The sequence below is a fragment of the Branchiostoma belcheri genome, unplaced genomic scaffold, assembly GCF_001625305.1.
Source record: "Branchiostoma belcheri isolate BF01 breed outbred unplaced genomic scaffold, Haploidv18h27 scaffold45, whole genome shotgun sequence".
Classification (NCBI taxonomy): Eukaryota; Metazoa; Chordata; class Leptocardii; order Amphioxiformes; family Branchiostomatidae; genus Branchiostoma; species Branchiostoma belcheri.
Genome location: NW_017804076.1, coordinates 2,591,256 through 2,606,278, shown reverse-complemented (window position 1 = coordinate 2,606,278; position 15,023 = coordinate 2,591,256). Strand labels below are relative to the sequence as shown.

At 42.7% G+C, this 15,023-nt stretch overlaps 1 protein-coding gene and 1 pseudogene across 2 annotated transcripts; one reads left to right on the top strand and one right to left on the bottom strand.

Moving 5' to 3' along the window:
- On the top strand, positions 1-9,377 carry LOC109478748 (annotated as a pseudogene). The gene is made up of 21 exons (XR_002140755.1): positions 1-110; positions 470-591; positions 1,076-1,184; positions 1,538-1,739; positions 2,123-2,224; positions 2,482-2,633; positions 2,968-3,163; positions 3,503-3,667; positions 4,036-4,070; positions 4,275-4,455; positions 4,592-4,699; positions 5,037-5,144; positions 5,424-5,461; positions 5,637-5,694; positions 5,908-5,951; positions 6,214-6,339; positions 6,806-6,907; positions 7,396-7,521; positions 7,881-7,926; positions 8,237-8,391; positions 8,844-9,377. The product of XR_002140755.1 is annotated as a von Willebrand factor-like (transcript).
- A 1,334-nt stretch (positions 9,378-10,711) lies between these two features.
- Positions 10,712-14,842, bottom strand: LOC109478761 (carbonyl reductase [NADPH] 1-like). The gene is made up of 8 exons (XM_019780515.1): positions 14,456-14,842; positions 13,895-13,976; positions 13,552-13,730; positions 13,280-13,392; positions 12,973-13,101; positions 12,331-12,472; positions 11,719-11,782; positions 10,712-11,254 (listed from the first exon to the last, which is right to left on the bottom strand). Exons 1-8 carry the CDS (start codon positions 14,471-14,473, stop codon positions 11,166-11,168), a joined length of 816 nt encoding a protein of 271 aa, XP_019636074.1. The 5' UTR covers positions 14,474-14,842; the 3' UTR covers positions 10,712-11,165.
- Between the last annotated feature and the right edge of the window lie 181 nt (positions 14,843-15,023).

The following is a 15,023-nucleotide window of genomic DNA, read 5'->3' as shown; positions in this document are numbered from 1 at the left end:
GCACGACCCCACCCACACCTGCGACCAGCCGTGTGTCCAGGGCTGCGTCTGCCCAGACAACATGGTCCTCATGGGTGACGAGTGTGTCAAGCCAGACATGTGCACAGACTGTAAGTAATCACACAAGCTTTTCAACTCTCAAACATGACTTTTTCAAGAAAAAACTCTCTTTTGTCAGTAACTTACCAACCTGATGACTAAAACTATGACCAAAGCTGAAACTATTCACAGAAGAAGTACCGTAGTCATGCCTTCAAGTACCAGTGTTATCAACCAAGGATTGAGGTGTTCAAAAACTCATTTTTTCCTACAATCGTTGTTACAGTAGCAAAAAGAATTCAGGAAATATCTTATGATGTACTACTAATACTTTTTGAATGAGGCTGTTTTAATGCACAGTTATACAGAAAGTAGTACAACATGTATATGAGGTTTGTGTTGTAACTTTGACTCTGATTCTCTCTCCCAGGCTTCTGCTATGGCTATGGTGATCCTCACTACGTGAGCTTCGACGGCACCTACTATCCATTCCAGGGTAACTGCACATACGTTCTGTCCAGGGACATGACCACAAGAGCACATGACTACGAGGTACGCCTCTGCTCCTCTTCTTCTAGGCTATGGTCTTCAGCATGAAAGCTCATCATTCCATAGTGACGTTTAATACTTGAGGTCAACACAGCAAAGATAGCTCACCTCAAATTTCTTCAGTGATGATCAATTACATGTACTCTGAGCACGTGACCTGAGCACACGTGACTCGAGTAATAATGAACCGTAATTGCCTGGCAGGCTATATCGGCCCCCGTCTCAGTTGAGTGTACATGCTCTCAAAGTAGTCCAGTTCAGTGTCCAGTATTTGTACTCGTATTTGATCTCAGATTTTTGTCTCAACAGTGATGCTTTAATGTCTTCATTACCTTTGAAATTGTAACCTACCAGTTCAGTAATACTAGTATAGCGTTCAGATATCACTTTAGTCATTTTTATTATTAAAGTTGCATGAAGAATCTTTATCAGTTTATGCCGAGCGTCAGTGACAAACGTGTGTTGCCCCCCTCCCACCCCTGCCCAGGTTCTGGTCCACAATGTTGAGTGCCACTACCAGCAGCGCGGAACCTGCACCAAGGCTGTGACTGTCCGCCATGGCTGGCCACGAGATCACTCTGATGAACGGCCGTGTTGTAAGTACAACGTCTCTTTCAAACAAGTCTTGTTTGTTTGTCTGTTTACAGACCCTGTTGAGGCACAACACACCTGTTTTGGAAGCTAAATAAGACCTTCACAAGACCAGTCTGATAGGTTGTGTCATTCTTATGTGTACCTACATGTACATGTATGTATTGGCAGTATTCAAGTCATGCAACATCTTGCAGTTTACGGTGAGATTACAGTTGATAATGTCAAATTGTAAGTTTCTCACTTGATTACACAATGTATAACTTCACAGCTGTAGGTTCTGTAATTTCGTATGCCTATGTCAAACACAAGACATCTGATGCCAGGTCGTAAACATGTCGTGGGTTGTGTTGTTCAGGCTAAGGTTGATGGGGCCTACTCCTCTGTGGGCTACAACGCCCCAGTGACGACTCAGGGCATGGAGGTGCGTCTGGCCGGTCTGCAGCTGGAGCTGAAGATCCCAGCACTCAACATCATCGTCACCTTCAACGAGATCAACCACGGCTTCAGCGTCCAGGTGCCAGTCTCCCGCTACTACGGCCGCACCGAGGGTCTCTGTGGTATGTACACTTCTGTTCTTTATCTTCATATGGCTGGTACATGCTTTATATATGGCCTCCTTCAGTCAGTATGAACCATGGTAAAATCCCAATTGTTAACAGCCCTACAGCTTTGGCTATGGCTGGACAGTCTTATACAAGAATAAAAGTGTCTGCCACATAGGACACATTTATGAGCTGACTTGGGTCTGTTGCAGACTGCTTTTCTCTGTGTCTGCTTGTCTTCTGTGCTGTGCAGTAAAGCAAAGAGCTCGAAAAGCTATTGGTTTCTTAAGTCTGGCCTTGCATAAAGTTACAGAGCTATTGAGTAATTTCATAATTGAGAACAAACAACTGAAACAAAGTAGTCGACGGTGTGTAAAACATTTCTCTGTACATTTCAGGTCCATGTGACTACAACCAGAACAACGACTTGACCATGCCTGACGGCACCATCTCCAGCATCCCTGATGAGTTTGCCTTCAGCTGGCTTGAGCAGTTCCCAGGTATGGAAACACTTCTGCAATCATTAGTCTATGTGTGACAATTACCTTGCCTACAGGTTTCACTAGTTTGATGAGGCATGTTTTCATTTGTGTTGGGTCAGGCCTGCGCACGTAGGATTATTCCTAGAGAGGTTTTAAGGTCTGAAACTTTTCGATGTAATGTTCAATGAAGAAGATAATGATGAAGTTGAGAAAGGTAAAATGTCTATATTTCCAGTGGTAACAATCTTCATGCCAAATGTCTTCCTGTACCACAGGTGGTATCCCAGAGGAACCAGGTACTCTGCCATACGAGCCGTTCAGCGGCCCAGACGAGCCAGTGACCGGTACCCCTGAGGAGTACTGCCAGATCCTGCCTGCCACCTTCCCACCCAACGGTGTCTGCGACGTGCCAACCGACCGCTGCGAGGTAAACCCATATCCCACTTTGTGTGGAAAGTGCTTCACAGACTATGTTCAAACTCCATACATAATTTTATTTTGTTGGTGGGTAATTCAATTGTAAATTTCTTCCCAACCGTTTGTTTAACACAGGCCGACATTATGATGACTGTAATGTTAGGCTGGGTACATGCGGATTTTGCTCCACTACACTAAAAAAATTGCATACCGGTAGCAGAGCAAAATTCAGATGGAACCCAGGCTACCATTATGTCAGTTGTTTACTTATGGTTGATTACTTCTTGGATACTTTGTTGACTTGTTGATATGATTACTGACCGTCTGTATGTCTGGTGGTGTAGGTTATCCGTGGACCACTGTTCGAGGACTGCAACCTGCTGATCAACCCAGACACCTTCGTCGAGGCTTGTATCTTTGACGTCTGCAACTCTGACCTGGACACTCCCGAGGACCAGGCCTGCGATGCCATCGCTGCCTACGCCCAGATGTGTCTGATGCAGGGCATCTGTGTGGACTGGAGGGACGACGGCCTCTGCCGTAAGTCAACATTTCACATTTGTGCCATAACTTCTAGCCAGAATCCATTTGTCAAAGTTTGTAAGCCTCTGGTGCAAGTTACCCTGTAGCAGTCTGGGGAAAGATTGCCATTTTTAACAAATTTTCTGCTCAAAAAAATATATGAAAAGTCTCCATCATGGTCTTAGGTGTAATACATTTAAGGGGACAATTTAAAAGTATTTCATTTAAAAAAATCAGTGAAACTAATGTGTCTTAAAAGTACATGCTACTTACCATATTAGAATTTTTCTGTGTTATCAATCAAATGCATCGATACAATGTACATAGCCAATAATAAGACTGTATTTTCCCCCTCAGCCATCCACTGCCCAGCACCGATGGAGTTCACAGAGTGCGGCACCGGCTGCCCGGCCACTTGTGACGACCCGACCGCCCAGAACTGTGACACCACCCTGCCTGGCTGCTACTGTCCTGACGGCATGGTCCTGCACGACGGACAGTGTATGGCTCCCGAGGAGTGCCGTAAGTAACCCAGACCTTACACTGTCACTAAAGTTCATCTGTGTTGGCATCATTTGTAGCATTAGGAAAATGACAGCGATGAGAAGGAATTCGACCGGTCTTTCTCAGCTGTGTTGGCAGTTACATGTTTAAAGTTAAAACTGTTGTTCCAAGATGAAGAATTGTTGAGCTTTCGACCAGTCTTCTTCAATTGACCCAGTGAGACTTGTCACATGGCTTCACATATCACTGCACAGTTACCATATTATTCAATTCATCTTAACATGCCATTGAAGTAATCAGATGAGGTGTGGCCAAAAAAGTAGGCTGACAAATTTGAACATTTTGTAATTGAAGTTCAACTAACAGGCATGTTTTTCTCTTCACAGCTGTGTGCTTCGAGAAGGACGGCACTGGATACATGGTGAGGACCTGTTCTTTTAGTCTCATTTATCTCACTATTAACAAACAATACATCCCTGAATTGTGTGAAGACTTGTAAACCTTGAAGATAAATGTGTAAGGTATCATTTTGCTAAGCATAGACTTAACGGTGATAGTGTTAATAAAAATCTTGGCTTGGAGACTTGCAGTCTTTTTCTTAGGAATGTGTTATCTTGTCCCCCAGCTTGGTGAGACCTGGAACCCAGCAGGTGACCTCTGCACAGTCTGCACCTGCGCAGCTGCCGACACCATCACCTGCGCTGCCAAGACCTGCCCGACCTTCAGCACACCTGTCTGCGCTGACGGCTGGAAGCTGGACACTCAGCTGACCGCTGACAACTGCTGTAGCCAGGAGATCTGCACACGTAAGTCGCAAACACAGACTCTCCAATATTGCAATAGCTTAACTAAGAATAGCTTAATTTTTTTCAATAATGCCAAGTTTCATGATCAGTGCCAAAGTTGAAACTAACATTTTTATTCTGTATGATCACCTGACAGTGTGTCTGGAGTCTGACTGTCCGTTCCAGCCTACTCCACCAACCTGTGCTGACGGAGAGACTCTCATGGAACTGCACTCTAGCGACTGCTGCAAGAACTACACTTGTGGTAAGTTATAATACCATAATATAATCTGTGGCTTCAATATACAGTCAAACTTTTCTAAGACAGTCACCAAGGGGACAGAGGAAAAGTGGTCTTCTTAGATAACCTAGTACATGGCATGGAGACAAGACCGCAGCAAATTTTCTCACTAATTACATGTACTATATAAAAACATTTGCGGCCCACGCTTGAAAATGATTCACATAAGCAGAAGATAAGACCAACAGTGCTGTAACTGCTTCCATCACTCTTCAGTTATCATCTTCAGCCTTAGAAAAGAGAAATCTTGTTGACAAGTTCACATAGTCAATGTTTATACCTTTGTTTGTTCCCTGTTTAGTCTGCGAGGCATCCAAGTGCCCAACAGCCGTCATCCCAAGCTGCGACGCCTCTCAGGGCATGACTCTGGCCGTGGACAACTCACAGTGCTGTGCTCAGTACTCATGTGGTAAGTACATCTACATGCTGCCTTCCTCTACACCTTGGGCATCTTTCTACATGTAATGGCATCCAATACAATTTCAGGGCGGCAAAATGGATTTTCAAAGTCAGTTTTCTGGTCATTCTTTTAATGTGATATCTATGAGGCAAAATGCTGTTAAATGACAGTAGATGTCATACATTGTATGTTGTACAATTATGTTGTTGTGCAGTAAAGGTCATCATTTTGTGTATTATATATTGGAGGCAGCATTCTGACCACAACTTTGACCATTTCTCCCCACAGAGTGCACAACAGCACCACCACCACCAACCTGCCAGCCGGTAAGAACAGCAACCAGATTTTTCTTCCAAATCACTAACAGTAACTCAGTAAAAAACTGTCAGATATCTTTTCACAGTTATAGAACTTGAATTTTTTTAAATACTAGGAGTTATTTCATCATGTTATTAAATTGTTCAGTACGATGATATAGAAACGTTTTCTCCATCTCTCCAGTTCTATGAGGTCCAGGCTACAGGAGTCACATCCTGCGGATTCGCCATCTATGAATGCAGTAAGTTAGAATCACTTTGTCTATACTTAGACAATTGAACATTCCTTATAGATGTTAATTAGAAAGTGATGTTTGCAATGCCATTATTCAAAACAATTTACTTGATAGATAGATAGAAACTAGAATTATATGCAAGTTTTTGTAATACAATTTCAGGCATAAATGTAGTGTTTTCACGTTTTACTAACTTGATGTTGTAATTCATTTCTCTAGGACCACCAAGTGAGGGCTGTGTGCACCAGAACCAGCTGTACACGGTAAGCTGACTTCTCTCTAAACAACTTAGATATGCGTTCAGAGAAGTTTGTATTAGGTATTTCTCATATATGCATGTTATACAGAAAAAAAAAGCAAAATGTATGTTGAGATGCTAAGGTGAAAGTGTTGGTAGTAGCTTGTTCACGTCACCTGGAACTTAGCCATTAAAGTACTACTAAAAATGTATCTTGTTTAACAGTTGCTACATGTACTTGGTTCCTCTAGTGTTGCTAATCTGTACCTATCCCTCCTTGTGCCCAGCTTGGTGAGATGTGGGCTCCAGATGTCTGCACAGTCTGCCGCTGCAGTGAGCAGGCCAACGCTAACGGAGAACACGAGGTCTTCTGTGAGACTCAGAGATGCCCGACCGCCGACGACTGTCCTGCTGTAAGTAAATCTCTAAAATCACCACTCCTGATACGCTACAGAAGCCTCTCATCCTATTTTCATTTCCTGCATGACAGAACTCAAGTCAAAGTTCTTACCAGACAAAAATCTGGGGTTTTCACGCTAATATTTTGCTAGGACAGACTGTATGTTTGAATAGACCTGGAATGTCCAAGTACTGGTAAAGACTTAAAGGACAAATAATGAAAGATAGAGACAATTAGAGAAGTAAATTGGACTTTGTGGGCAAATTATTATGATAAAGAATTATGATAAAGAATGATTTCTAATATACATGTAATAATAAGAAACTGTATACCTGTGAAGAGCTCCTAATACATCTATAATTGATAACTTCAGGATTCAAAGAAGTGAAATTTGGTATCTTTTCTGTATTTCTTATATGCATATGTTGTACAGAAAAAACAGCAAAATGCATGTCTAAAATGAGTTTGTGATGTTTCAGGGCTTTGAGCTGGTGATGATTGGTGGCGAGTGCTGCGGTGAGTGCAGACAGACCCACTGCTCTGTCCAGATGCCAGGAGAGGACCAGCCTCAGCTCTACGCTGTAAGTACTGTCAATACGCTCTCCATTGTAACATTACACAAAGCAAAGGGTACTGCAAATGCCGTTCTATAGCAATTGGAAGGCGTTCAGCACCAAGGACAGGGAATGTATGAAGAAAGGATACCTGTAGTGAGAATAGAGCTTTCAAAAACTATAATAATTATGATCGATTGTAAAGTTGCACAAAGAAAGGGCGCCACAAATGCTTTTCCATAGCCATTGGAAGGTGTTCAGCACCAAGGACAGGGGATGTATTCAATCATTAACATGTGTCAATTCATCTTTTACACACCATTGTAACAATCAAGACTGCAACTACTTCTGGTCAAGATCACAGGTTTAATTGACAATGTATAATTTAGTTGATATAATGTATGGTAAAGATTTAAGGCATCACAAATTCCTGGACCATCCTACCATCAACATTTTTGTAAGAATATGGCACATTTAGCTGAACAAAAACGTGACCAAGCATCTGTTTTCCCCAGGTTGGAGAGACCTGGACCGTTGAGGGATCTTGCCCACAGGAGGAGTGTGTGTGCATGGAACAATATGGCCGCCCATACACGACATGCAGCACCACAACATGCCCAGACATCACAGGCTGCCCACAGGTGAGACATGGCAACATTTCTCACAACTCTTATGGTCCTGTGGCAGGTAGCGTGCGTAGTTCAGTGGTCAGCGAGGAGGTTGGGAGGTCGAGACCAAGAGTTTGGGAGTTCGAATCCCGGCTGTTGGCACTCACCCGACATGCACACTACCGTAAAGAGTCACAGTACTTGTCAAAAAGAGCCCTAGTACATTTCCCTAGTACAATGAACTTGTAAATACTGTACAATACATCAGTTTCTCTGTCACGACCAGTTGGAGATTTAGTTCTTCCTAACCCCCCATGGCTACGGTCATGAGGCTGTTACTACTGACTTTTTGTGTTCTGTACTGATGTGTTTTTGTCTGTCTCTTGTTGCAGGAGTTCATTGCTATGGATGAGAATGGATGTTGCCAGATCTGCCAGGGTAAGTATTCTTAACTTTGATATTGTTGTGTACCGTGCTTACTGTAGCATTTTTATTATCTTAGACCACAGCAATTTATTGCCTTGGTTTTGAGATATAAAAATTCAACTAACTATTCTATTCCCTAGAACTATGTGTACATTCTTCTAAACCTGTTTTATGTTGATCTTTGACTTCAGTCTTATCTTTATCTTTTTTTTATTCAGAAGTAACAAATCATTTTGTTTTGGCCATACTTAGGTCACAAAAACAATAATGAAGTAAAATGAATAGAAAGTTAATGAAATTATCCCTCTTGTGTTTACAACAGAGACCAGCCACGGCTGCAGTGCTGTCCTGAAGGAAGGTCATCCAACAAAACTCAAGGTCGGCATCTGTGAATCCATCGTGGAGGTCAATGTCACCGAGTGTGAAGGTCGCTGCGGCTCCTCAACATCTGTGGTGTTCCCAGACGACTACTCACAGGTAACTTCTAAGGTCTTATTCAATGGTTTGATGTGCCCTTACGTCAGAATCAGTAGGATTCAATTCAATTCAATTATGAATTTGTCTGGATTTATTGTTGTAAGGATTTCTGAACTCACTATGATAGGCCATGCAAAGAAGTTTCTAAGCTTGATTTATACCAAGATATTGTCAATAGTATATAAAACTAAAGAAAAAGGTAGCATCTCATTCTGTCTTTCTTTTAGTCATCATTTCCTTTAAGTGTTTGGTTTATGAGAAAATAGCATAGTGTAGTGGTTAGCGCATTGCATTCGTAAGCTGGCTGTTTGGGATTCGGCACGAGTTTGATTCCCGGGAGCAAGGGTAGACTATACTACTCGCCTCTTGTTTCAATAGGACCAAAGAATAATTAGAACGATGACAACAGGTCAACAAGCATTAATGTTCTACATGTGTTTCTCCTCCTGCAGCCTCATACATACCAGGAGAACTGCAACTGCTGCAAGCCGACCAAGACCGAGCGCCGCCAGGTGGACATGGTCTGCGAGGACTTCACGCAGGTCGTACACGAGTACGACGTGATCCTGGAGTGCTCGTGCGAGGCCTCACAGTGCGTCCAGTGGTCTCAGCCATAATCACAACATGGCCGCTACACTCCTTAACCACGCAGCACGACAATCTCTATCATAGTTAACCTTAGTAATTCCTCACCATAGTTTCCCCTTCATTGTCCTTTTCAAGAATTCCATATATTTGCATTTTAAAAGCTAAGAATCCTTCATCGTGTTTTAAGCCCTACAAATGTTCATCACAACGACTTGCCTTTTGAGAGGCGGAAAAAAAATAAGTTTTTTGTTGTAGATATTCAAACAGTGGTAGATTTTATGTTGAACTATTTTGTGTTGGAAGTTGGCAAAAACCTGTAATGTAGAGCATAAGAACAAACTGTGTTCCCCAAAAAAAAGAATTGGTGAGGAAATAGAATGAATATGAATTTATGCAAACCAGTGTCTGTCATTTCTGTGTTGTCAACTTTGTGTTTAAATGGATGGATGGATGGATGGATGGATGGATGGATGGATGGATGGATGGTTAGATGTACAAATAAGTAAGACAAAAAAGACAAAAGGAAAGGTGCCAATATTAGTAAAGGATGTTTTACATTTGAAACATAACTATAAGATCACACTGAAGCACTATGCATACGAAGTTACATTACACATTGCAGAAAATTTATGTCTAATGTTTTAACTAGTGTTTCAAAGGCTGAAAGGGCGGTGTAAGAGTTTATTTTGTCGAAATGGTGCGTTTTTGATAGATTATTGGTTCGTGAACAATTAACAAAGGCAGAAATATTGACAAAAAAGTCTCAGCATTCAGCCGCTCGTACAAGCCGTTCTAGGAATAGTTGTCTCAATATGAACAGATGCAAGCTAAAATGGTTCTTTCTAGATACGTCTGTGATATCTAGGCAGTCGGAGTGTGCCTCAATGTCAAGAACAAGAGCAGGAAAGACCTGTACTAAAACCCCCATAAGATCCCATCGCGTTTCCCAACTCGCGAAATGGCCAAATCTGGGAATGAGCGAGGCTTCGTTAGCGAGATACGGGCCTTTTCGGAACGGGAGCTCGAAAACGGGGGTGTGATAGGGGATGAATATCCGCTTTTTGAATTTTAGAAAAATGAAACTTTTGACATTTTTCGGTGTCCTTGCTTTCAGAGTATATTCTCTATAGTCTCTATTATAGTCCTGCTTAATGTCTTCGCAAGAAATTTCTTCATTCTCTAGTTATACGTAAAAAAGCGATTTTGCGATCAGCTGATCGCTTGCAGAAGTGGTCACAACCTTTGCAGAAGTGGACTTTTCGCTGTCGATCTCATTACCATATGAATGAAAACCAAGCAGATGGGGGAGGGAAAATCGTGCTTGGGGATTGCTATAATCAAAACCTTTGAGAAGTGGCTAAGGCCGAAGAGTGCACTTTTGAAGGTTAAGCTCAGAAGATTTCTCCTGACTGATACTATTAGCATTATGTATCTTGGAGATAGACGTTTTATACTTTTGTCGGTCAGAAAAGATAAAAGGAAAGTATAAAGCAACAGTACACCCCCAGAAACTGGTTTGCTCTTCATTCACAGGTGTGTTACCTCTGAAGAGGCAGACGTTTAAGAACATCTACTGTCTTTCATCAGCTTAGAAATCTTTGTTTAGCGAGGTGAGATCCGAAGGGAAGTTTTGTAATATTCATTGACGCACAAACTAACAATCGTGGCATTAAACAGCTAAAAATTGATAATAGATGCGCGTATGAACAGACCACAACTTGAAGACTGCACATCATATAAGAGACACCATTTATTTATAAGTGGTACTGCAGGAAAGCTGTTCTATAGTACACATTATTCGAAGTGACGCGGAGCTGTTTTGCTTTACAGAAGTTTCAGGAGGCTATCAGTGGACGTAATTTTGTGCACATACAATTTTCATTTGTATCACCGGTGTGAACGTGTGTGTATGCAGCAGCAAACATAGCAATTAAAGGTAAAGTAGGACAAAATCGTTAATGATAAAAAATATGACACAACATGCATGTAAAATACACTATATTTTGTACGACAATATCTAACTCGTTTTGCTATATTTCGATGGACCCATTCTTTCGTTCAAGGATTTCTGAGGGTCCACCTATTTACCGGAATACACATGGATACATCGAACACACACAAAGGAGGGTAAAATCTACCGGAATACACTATGCTTATGCGATGTTATGCGATACATTTCTCTTCCTTTAGAATGCTATGGGTTTGCGGTCATAGAAGAACTGTCCCTGTGCCTCTTTGGGTTTCAGATTGGTCAGGAAAATTGCTGTGTCTGCACCTGTAGAAAAGAAGGAAGAAAAATCGTAGAAAGAATGAATATTTTCAAAACTGCGCTGAGAAAGCGCAACGTTACACAACGCAAAGGGCGTACAAATATCGTTATATAGCCATTGGAAAGTATTCAGCACCAAGGACAGGGAATGTATGGAGAAAAAATGTAGTGAGAATGAAGCTTTGGTTGTGATGATCAATTGTAAAGATACACAAAGCAAAGGACGCTACAAATGCCGTTCTATAGCAATTAGAAGGTGTTCAGCACCAAGGACAGGGAATGTATGATAATACTAGATAACTACCAATGCTACTTTTACAAATCACTGCAAGGATCAAGGCTGCAACTGCTTCGAAACCTGGTAACATATTCAGGTTGGTAATCTAGATCACATGTTTAACTGTATAATTGATTTGGTTATATGGTAAAGACTTTAAAACGTCACAAGTTAACTCCTGAACCATCCATACCTTGTGCAGCACTCCTGGGTGCTCTGTCGCCCGCCATGTCGGTCTTGCACCAACCAGGACACATCTGAAACGACAAAAACCCCATTCCAAGCCAAACCTAAACTTTTTTGAAGGAAGTACCAATGAGACTCACATGTACCGAGTACCAAGACATCACTCTCACTCACTCAGTCCTCTTGCACGATGAGCGTCGAGCCTATAGCAAGGGTCGATTTTGAGAGTCAGTCCGATTTCTACTAGTAGGCGTCACAACAAGTTAAATTTCGCCATGCTGGGTTGTTGGCCCTGCGATGGCTAGTCAGCTGGTGGGGCTGCCACCTCATAGCACGCTGACGTGCTAGCGGAGCTGCTAATTAGTACCTCCCAGGTGTCGTAAGCCCCCCGAAGGTTACAGGTCTCCCATGCACCAGACCCAGGCAGGACACCTAGTCGGAACAAGCTGCTACACCTCGGCAAGCCAAGACATGAACACCGGAAAAAATAGAAATAGGATATTTGTTTATCATCGGGCCGAAATAAAAGGTAGGTCTGTCTGGTGAACAATCGTTGCCATTTGAAATCGGCATATTAGTCACACATCTCGTCATAAATACGGCACAATGTTGTTCTTACACAGTTGACCAGGACGTCCTCTCTCGGGTCCTGTTCCATCTCCCGTGCCTGGATAAACGTCAGGACAGTCACTCCGATCTTGGACATGCCGTAGGCTGAGTCGGCGAAACCATTTTGCTTGTGCTGCCCTGCCTTCGCCTTCCTGTGGAAGAAAATATTTAAAAAAAAACCTCGAGGATAAGTAGAGTAATTTTGTTCCACAAAAGAAGATTTGAATTCCCAGAAAATACGGTACCCATTCCTGTCGCTGGGTCGCATCGGCAGAAAGATTCACATAGTTACAATCTCATACCTAAAAATTAAGGCCAGTTTACTCGGCGCAAAAATCATTTGTCGAACGACGCACGGCGCCGCTCGGTGCGTGTCGTAGGACAGATTTTTTGAGCGTGTAAACGCCGCGGGTCGATTTTCGTGTGTCGATTTTCGTGTGGCACATCCAGGATGCGCCAAATGAAAATCGCCGCGCGGCGGTGGCGGGCCTGTTTACACGCTCAAAAAAATCTGTCCACAACACGCGCCGTGCGGCGTGTAATAATAACGTAGTTTTCCGATCGGAAGGGTTGTTTGTGAATACATTTTCCTCTTGATGCTTTCGACATATCATTCAATGTTTCCAGCTATCCTGCAAGCGTTGACACATACTCTATGAACTTCTTCAACAGCGTCACAAGTTCTTCCTCCTTGATGCTCCTGTCCCTGAACCGAGCCTGCAACTCGGCACTGCATTTCTTTATAGACATCTGGCTGACTTGACTGGATACATTCACTACCCTAGAGAATAGCATAAATAGTAAAAATTTGTAAGTTCAGGTTATGAAATGAGCATCAATTACGTATATAACGTCCTCGGATTACGTGTTGTTTTGTGCCATAAAAATGGAATTTGTATTTACAACTCATCTGAAACTTGTATTCCAATTTGCATCAGACTTGATATAGCTCCGCCCACCTTCCATGAGGCCTGATGATTGGCAGCAGAGCTTTGCTAGTGGCCATGGTTCCAAAGAAGTTGATCCCCACAGAGTCTGTTGCTTGGGTCCCAAATGGGGTCGGATCTGCATTCTGCAAATAAAACGAAATTGTGACATTGGCTCAGAAGTTGCGCCTTTAAGCGGAATCGGCTGGAATTGCACCAGCAAGGACACCTGTCCTCTCAGCAAGCCCCAGCTTCATGTAATGGAGTATATATTTGTTTATAAAAACTAGACAAACGAAACGAACCTTGTAGGCAAACCCTGCGTTGTTGACCAGCACATCCAGGCCCCCATGCTTGTCCTGCAGATGCTGCTTCAGTGCCTGAATACTCTGCTCATTTGTGATGTCCAACTGGTGGAAGCTGGGGTTCAGGCCCTCAGACTTCAGCTTTTGAACAGCCTCCTGTCCGAGCTTCTCATTTCTAGCTGTGTTGGGGAAAACACAACATTTACCACCGGTCAACGTGTTAACCTTATATGTAACAAACGTATATAATAGTTGAGAGAGAAGATGATAAAGTTCATAGACATGATGACACTTATAAGACCCTTTGCTTCAGTTAATTCAATGATATAAAGGTAATTATTACCTGTTAAGTAGACAGTCCCGTCGAATTGTTTACACAATCCTCGAGCTATTTCCAGCCCGATCCCCTTGTTTGATCCGGTCACCTGGCGAAGGGACAAAAAAAAACTGTACTTTTAAATCATACGTTTCGCATGTTAAATTAGAGACCAGTCAAAGACGGGCTTGCCCCAATAAGAGCCACGCACCCCACACAAGAGAAGCCACCAGACTTGTGGAAAATAGTAGGGGTCCTTCCCAGTGTGAGTGATTTAAACCTAACAGTCTTATGGTCACACCTGGGGTCGTATTGAGGTCACCTGAGTTAGAGCCGAAAGGCAGCCAGTCCGTACCCCTGTGATTCGGCCCCAATGATTGTAAGCTCCTCATAATTCAGCCCTTAATTGGCTACACAAGAAGAGAATAAGGGGCCCACGCAATGACCGATATCTCGGCAAGCATCATTCAAGAATCCCGTGGCTGTCAGAAAATTGTGCGTTGTCGCCGAATACCCAGGGGCTAGTATTTTAGCTACTGAGCAAAAATCACATCGGCAAAGGAATAGAACGTCAAAAATCACACTCACCACGGCTACACGACTCATCGCTGGTTCTTGGTTCACAGGCAGTTGGCAGAGGTACTAATAGCGTAGACTGTTAACGGTTGTGTAAGCTTGCTGTAGCACACACGGCTTTAGACTGGGTTAGGTAACCATTGTGCGCATGACAACGGCACACAGGTAAGGGCGCGTGTGTATGGAATTTTTTTGCAAGTCATGGCGGTGGTGCGATTTTTTCATCTCAGTGTCAGGTGACATTTCTTTGTCATTCATTCCTTTGCTGTTGGGCGTTGGCGGCGCTGCGTTTTGTTTTGATTCCGGGGTCACACGTAGGTCAGGTGTGGGGTGACGTTTCTATCATGGCTCCTTCGTTCTTTTTATGTTGTATAGTTAGGCAGTTAGTTAGTTGTGTAGTTAGTTAGTCAGTTAGTTAGTTGTGTAGTTAGTTAGTTAGTTAGTTAGTTTTATTAGGTTCTCCATTGTACTGGGCATGGAACCAAGGAATGGATTTTGTCAAACGAACATGCAGAAAAAGAAAACGAAAATCCATGCACTTGTTCATGTAGCCCTGATAACGTTTTTAAACTATCACTTA

Excerpts from the sequence above, each read along its gene's own strand:
- LOC109478761 (XM_019780515.1), bottom strand. Across the intron at positions 13,731-13,894 it reads CGGGACTGTCTACTTAACAG|CTAGAAATGAGAAGCTCGGA; the intron begins GTAATAATTACC and ends TCCCCAACACAG. Across the intron at positions 11,783-12,330 it reads AGGACGTCCTGGTCAACTGT|ATGTGTCCTGGTTGGTGCAA; the intron begins GTAAGAACAACA and ends TTGTCGTTTCAG.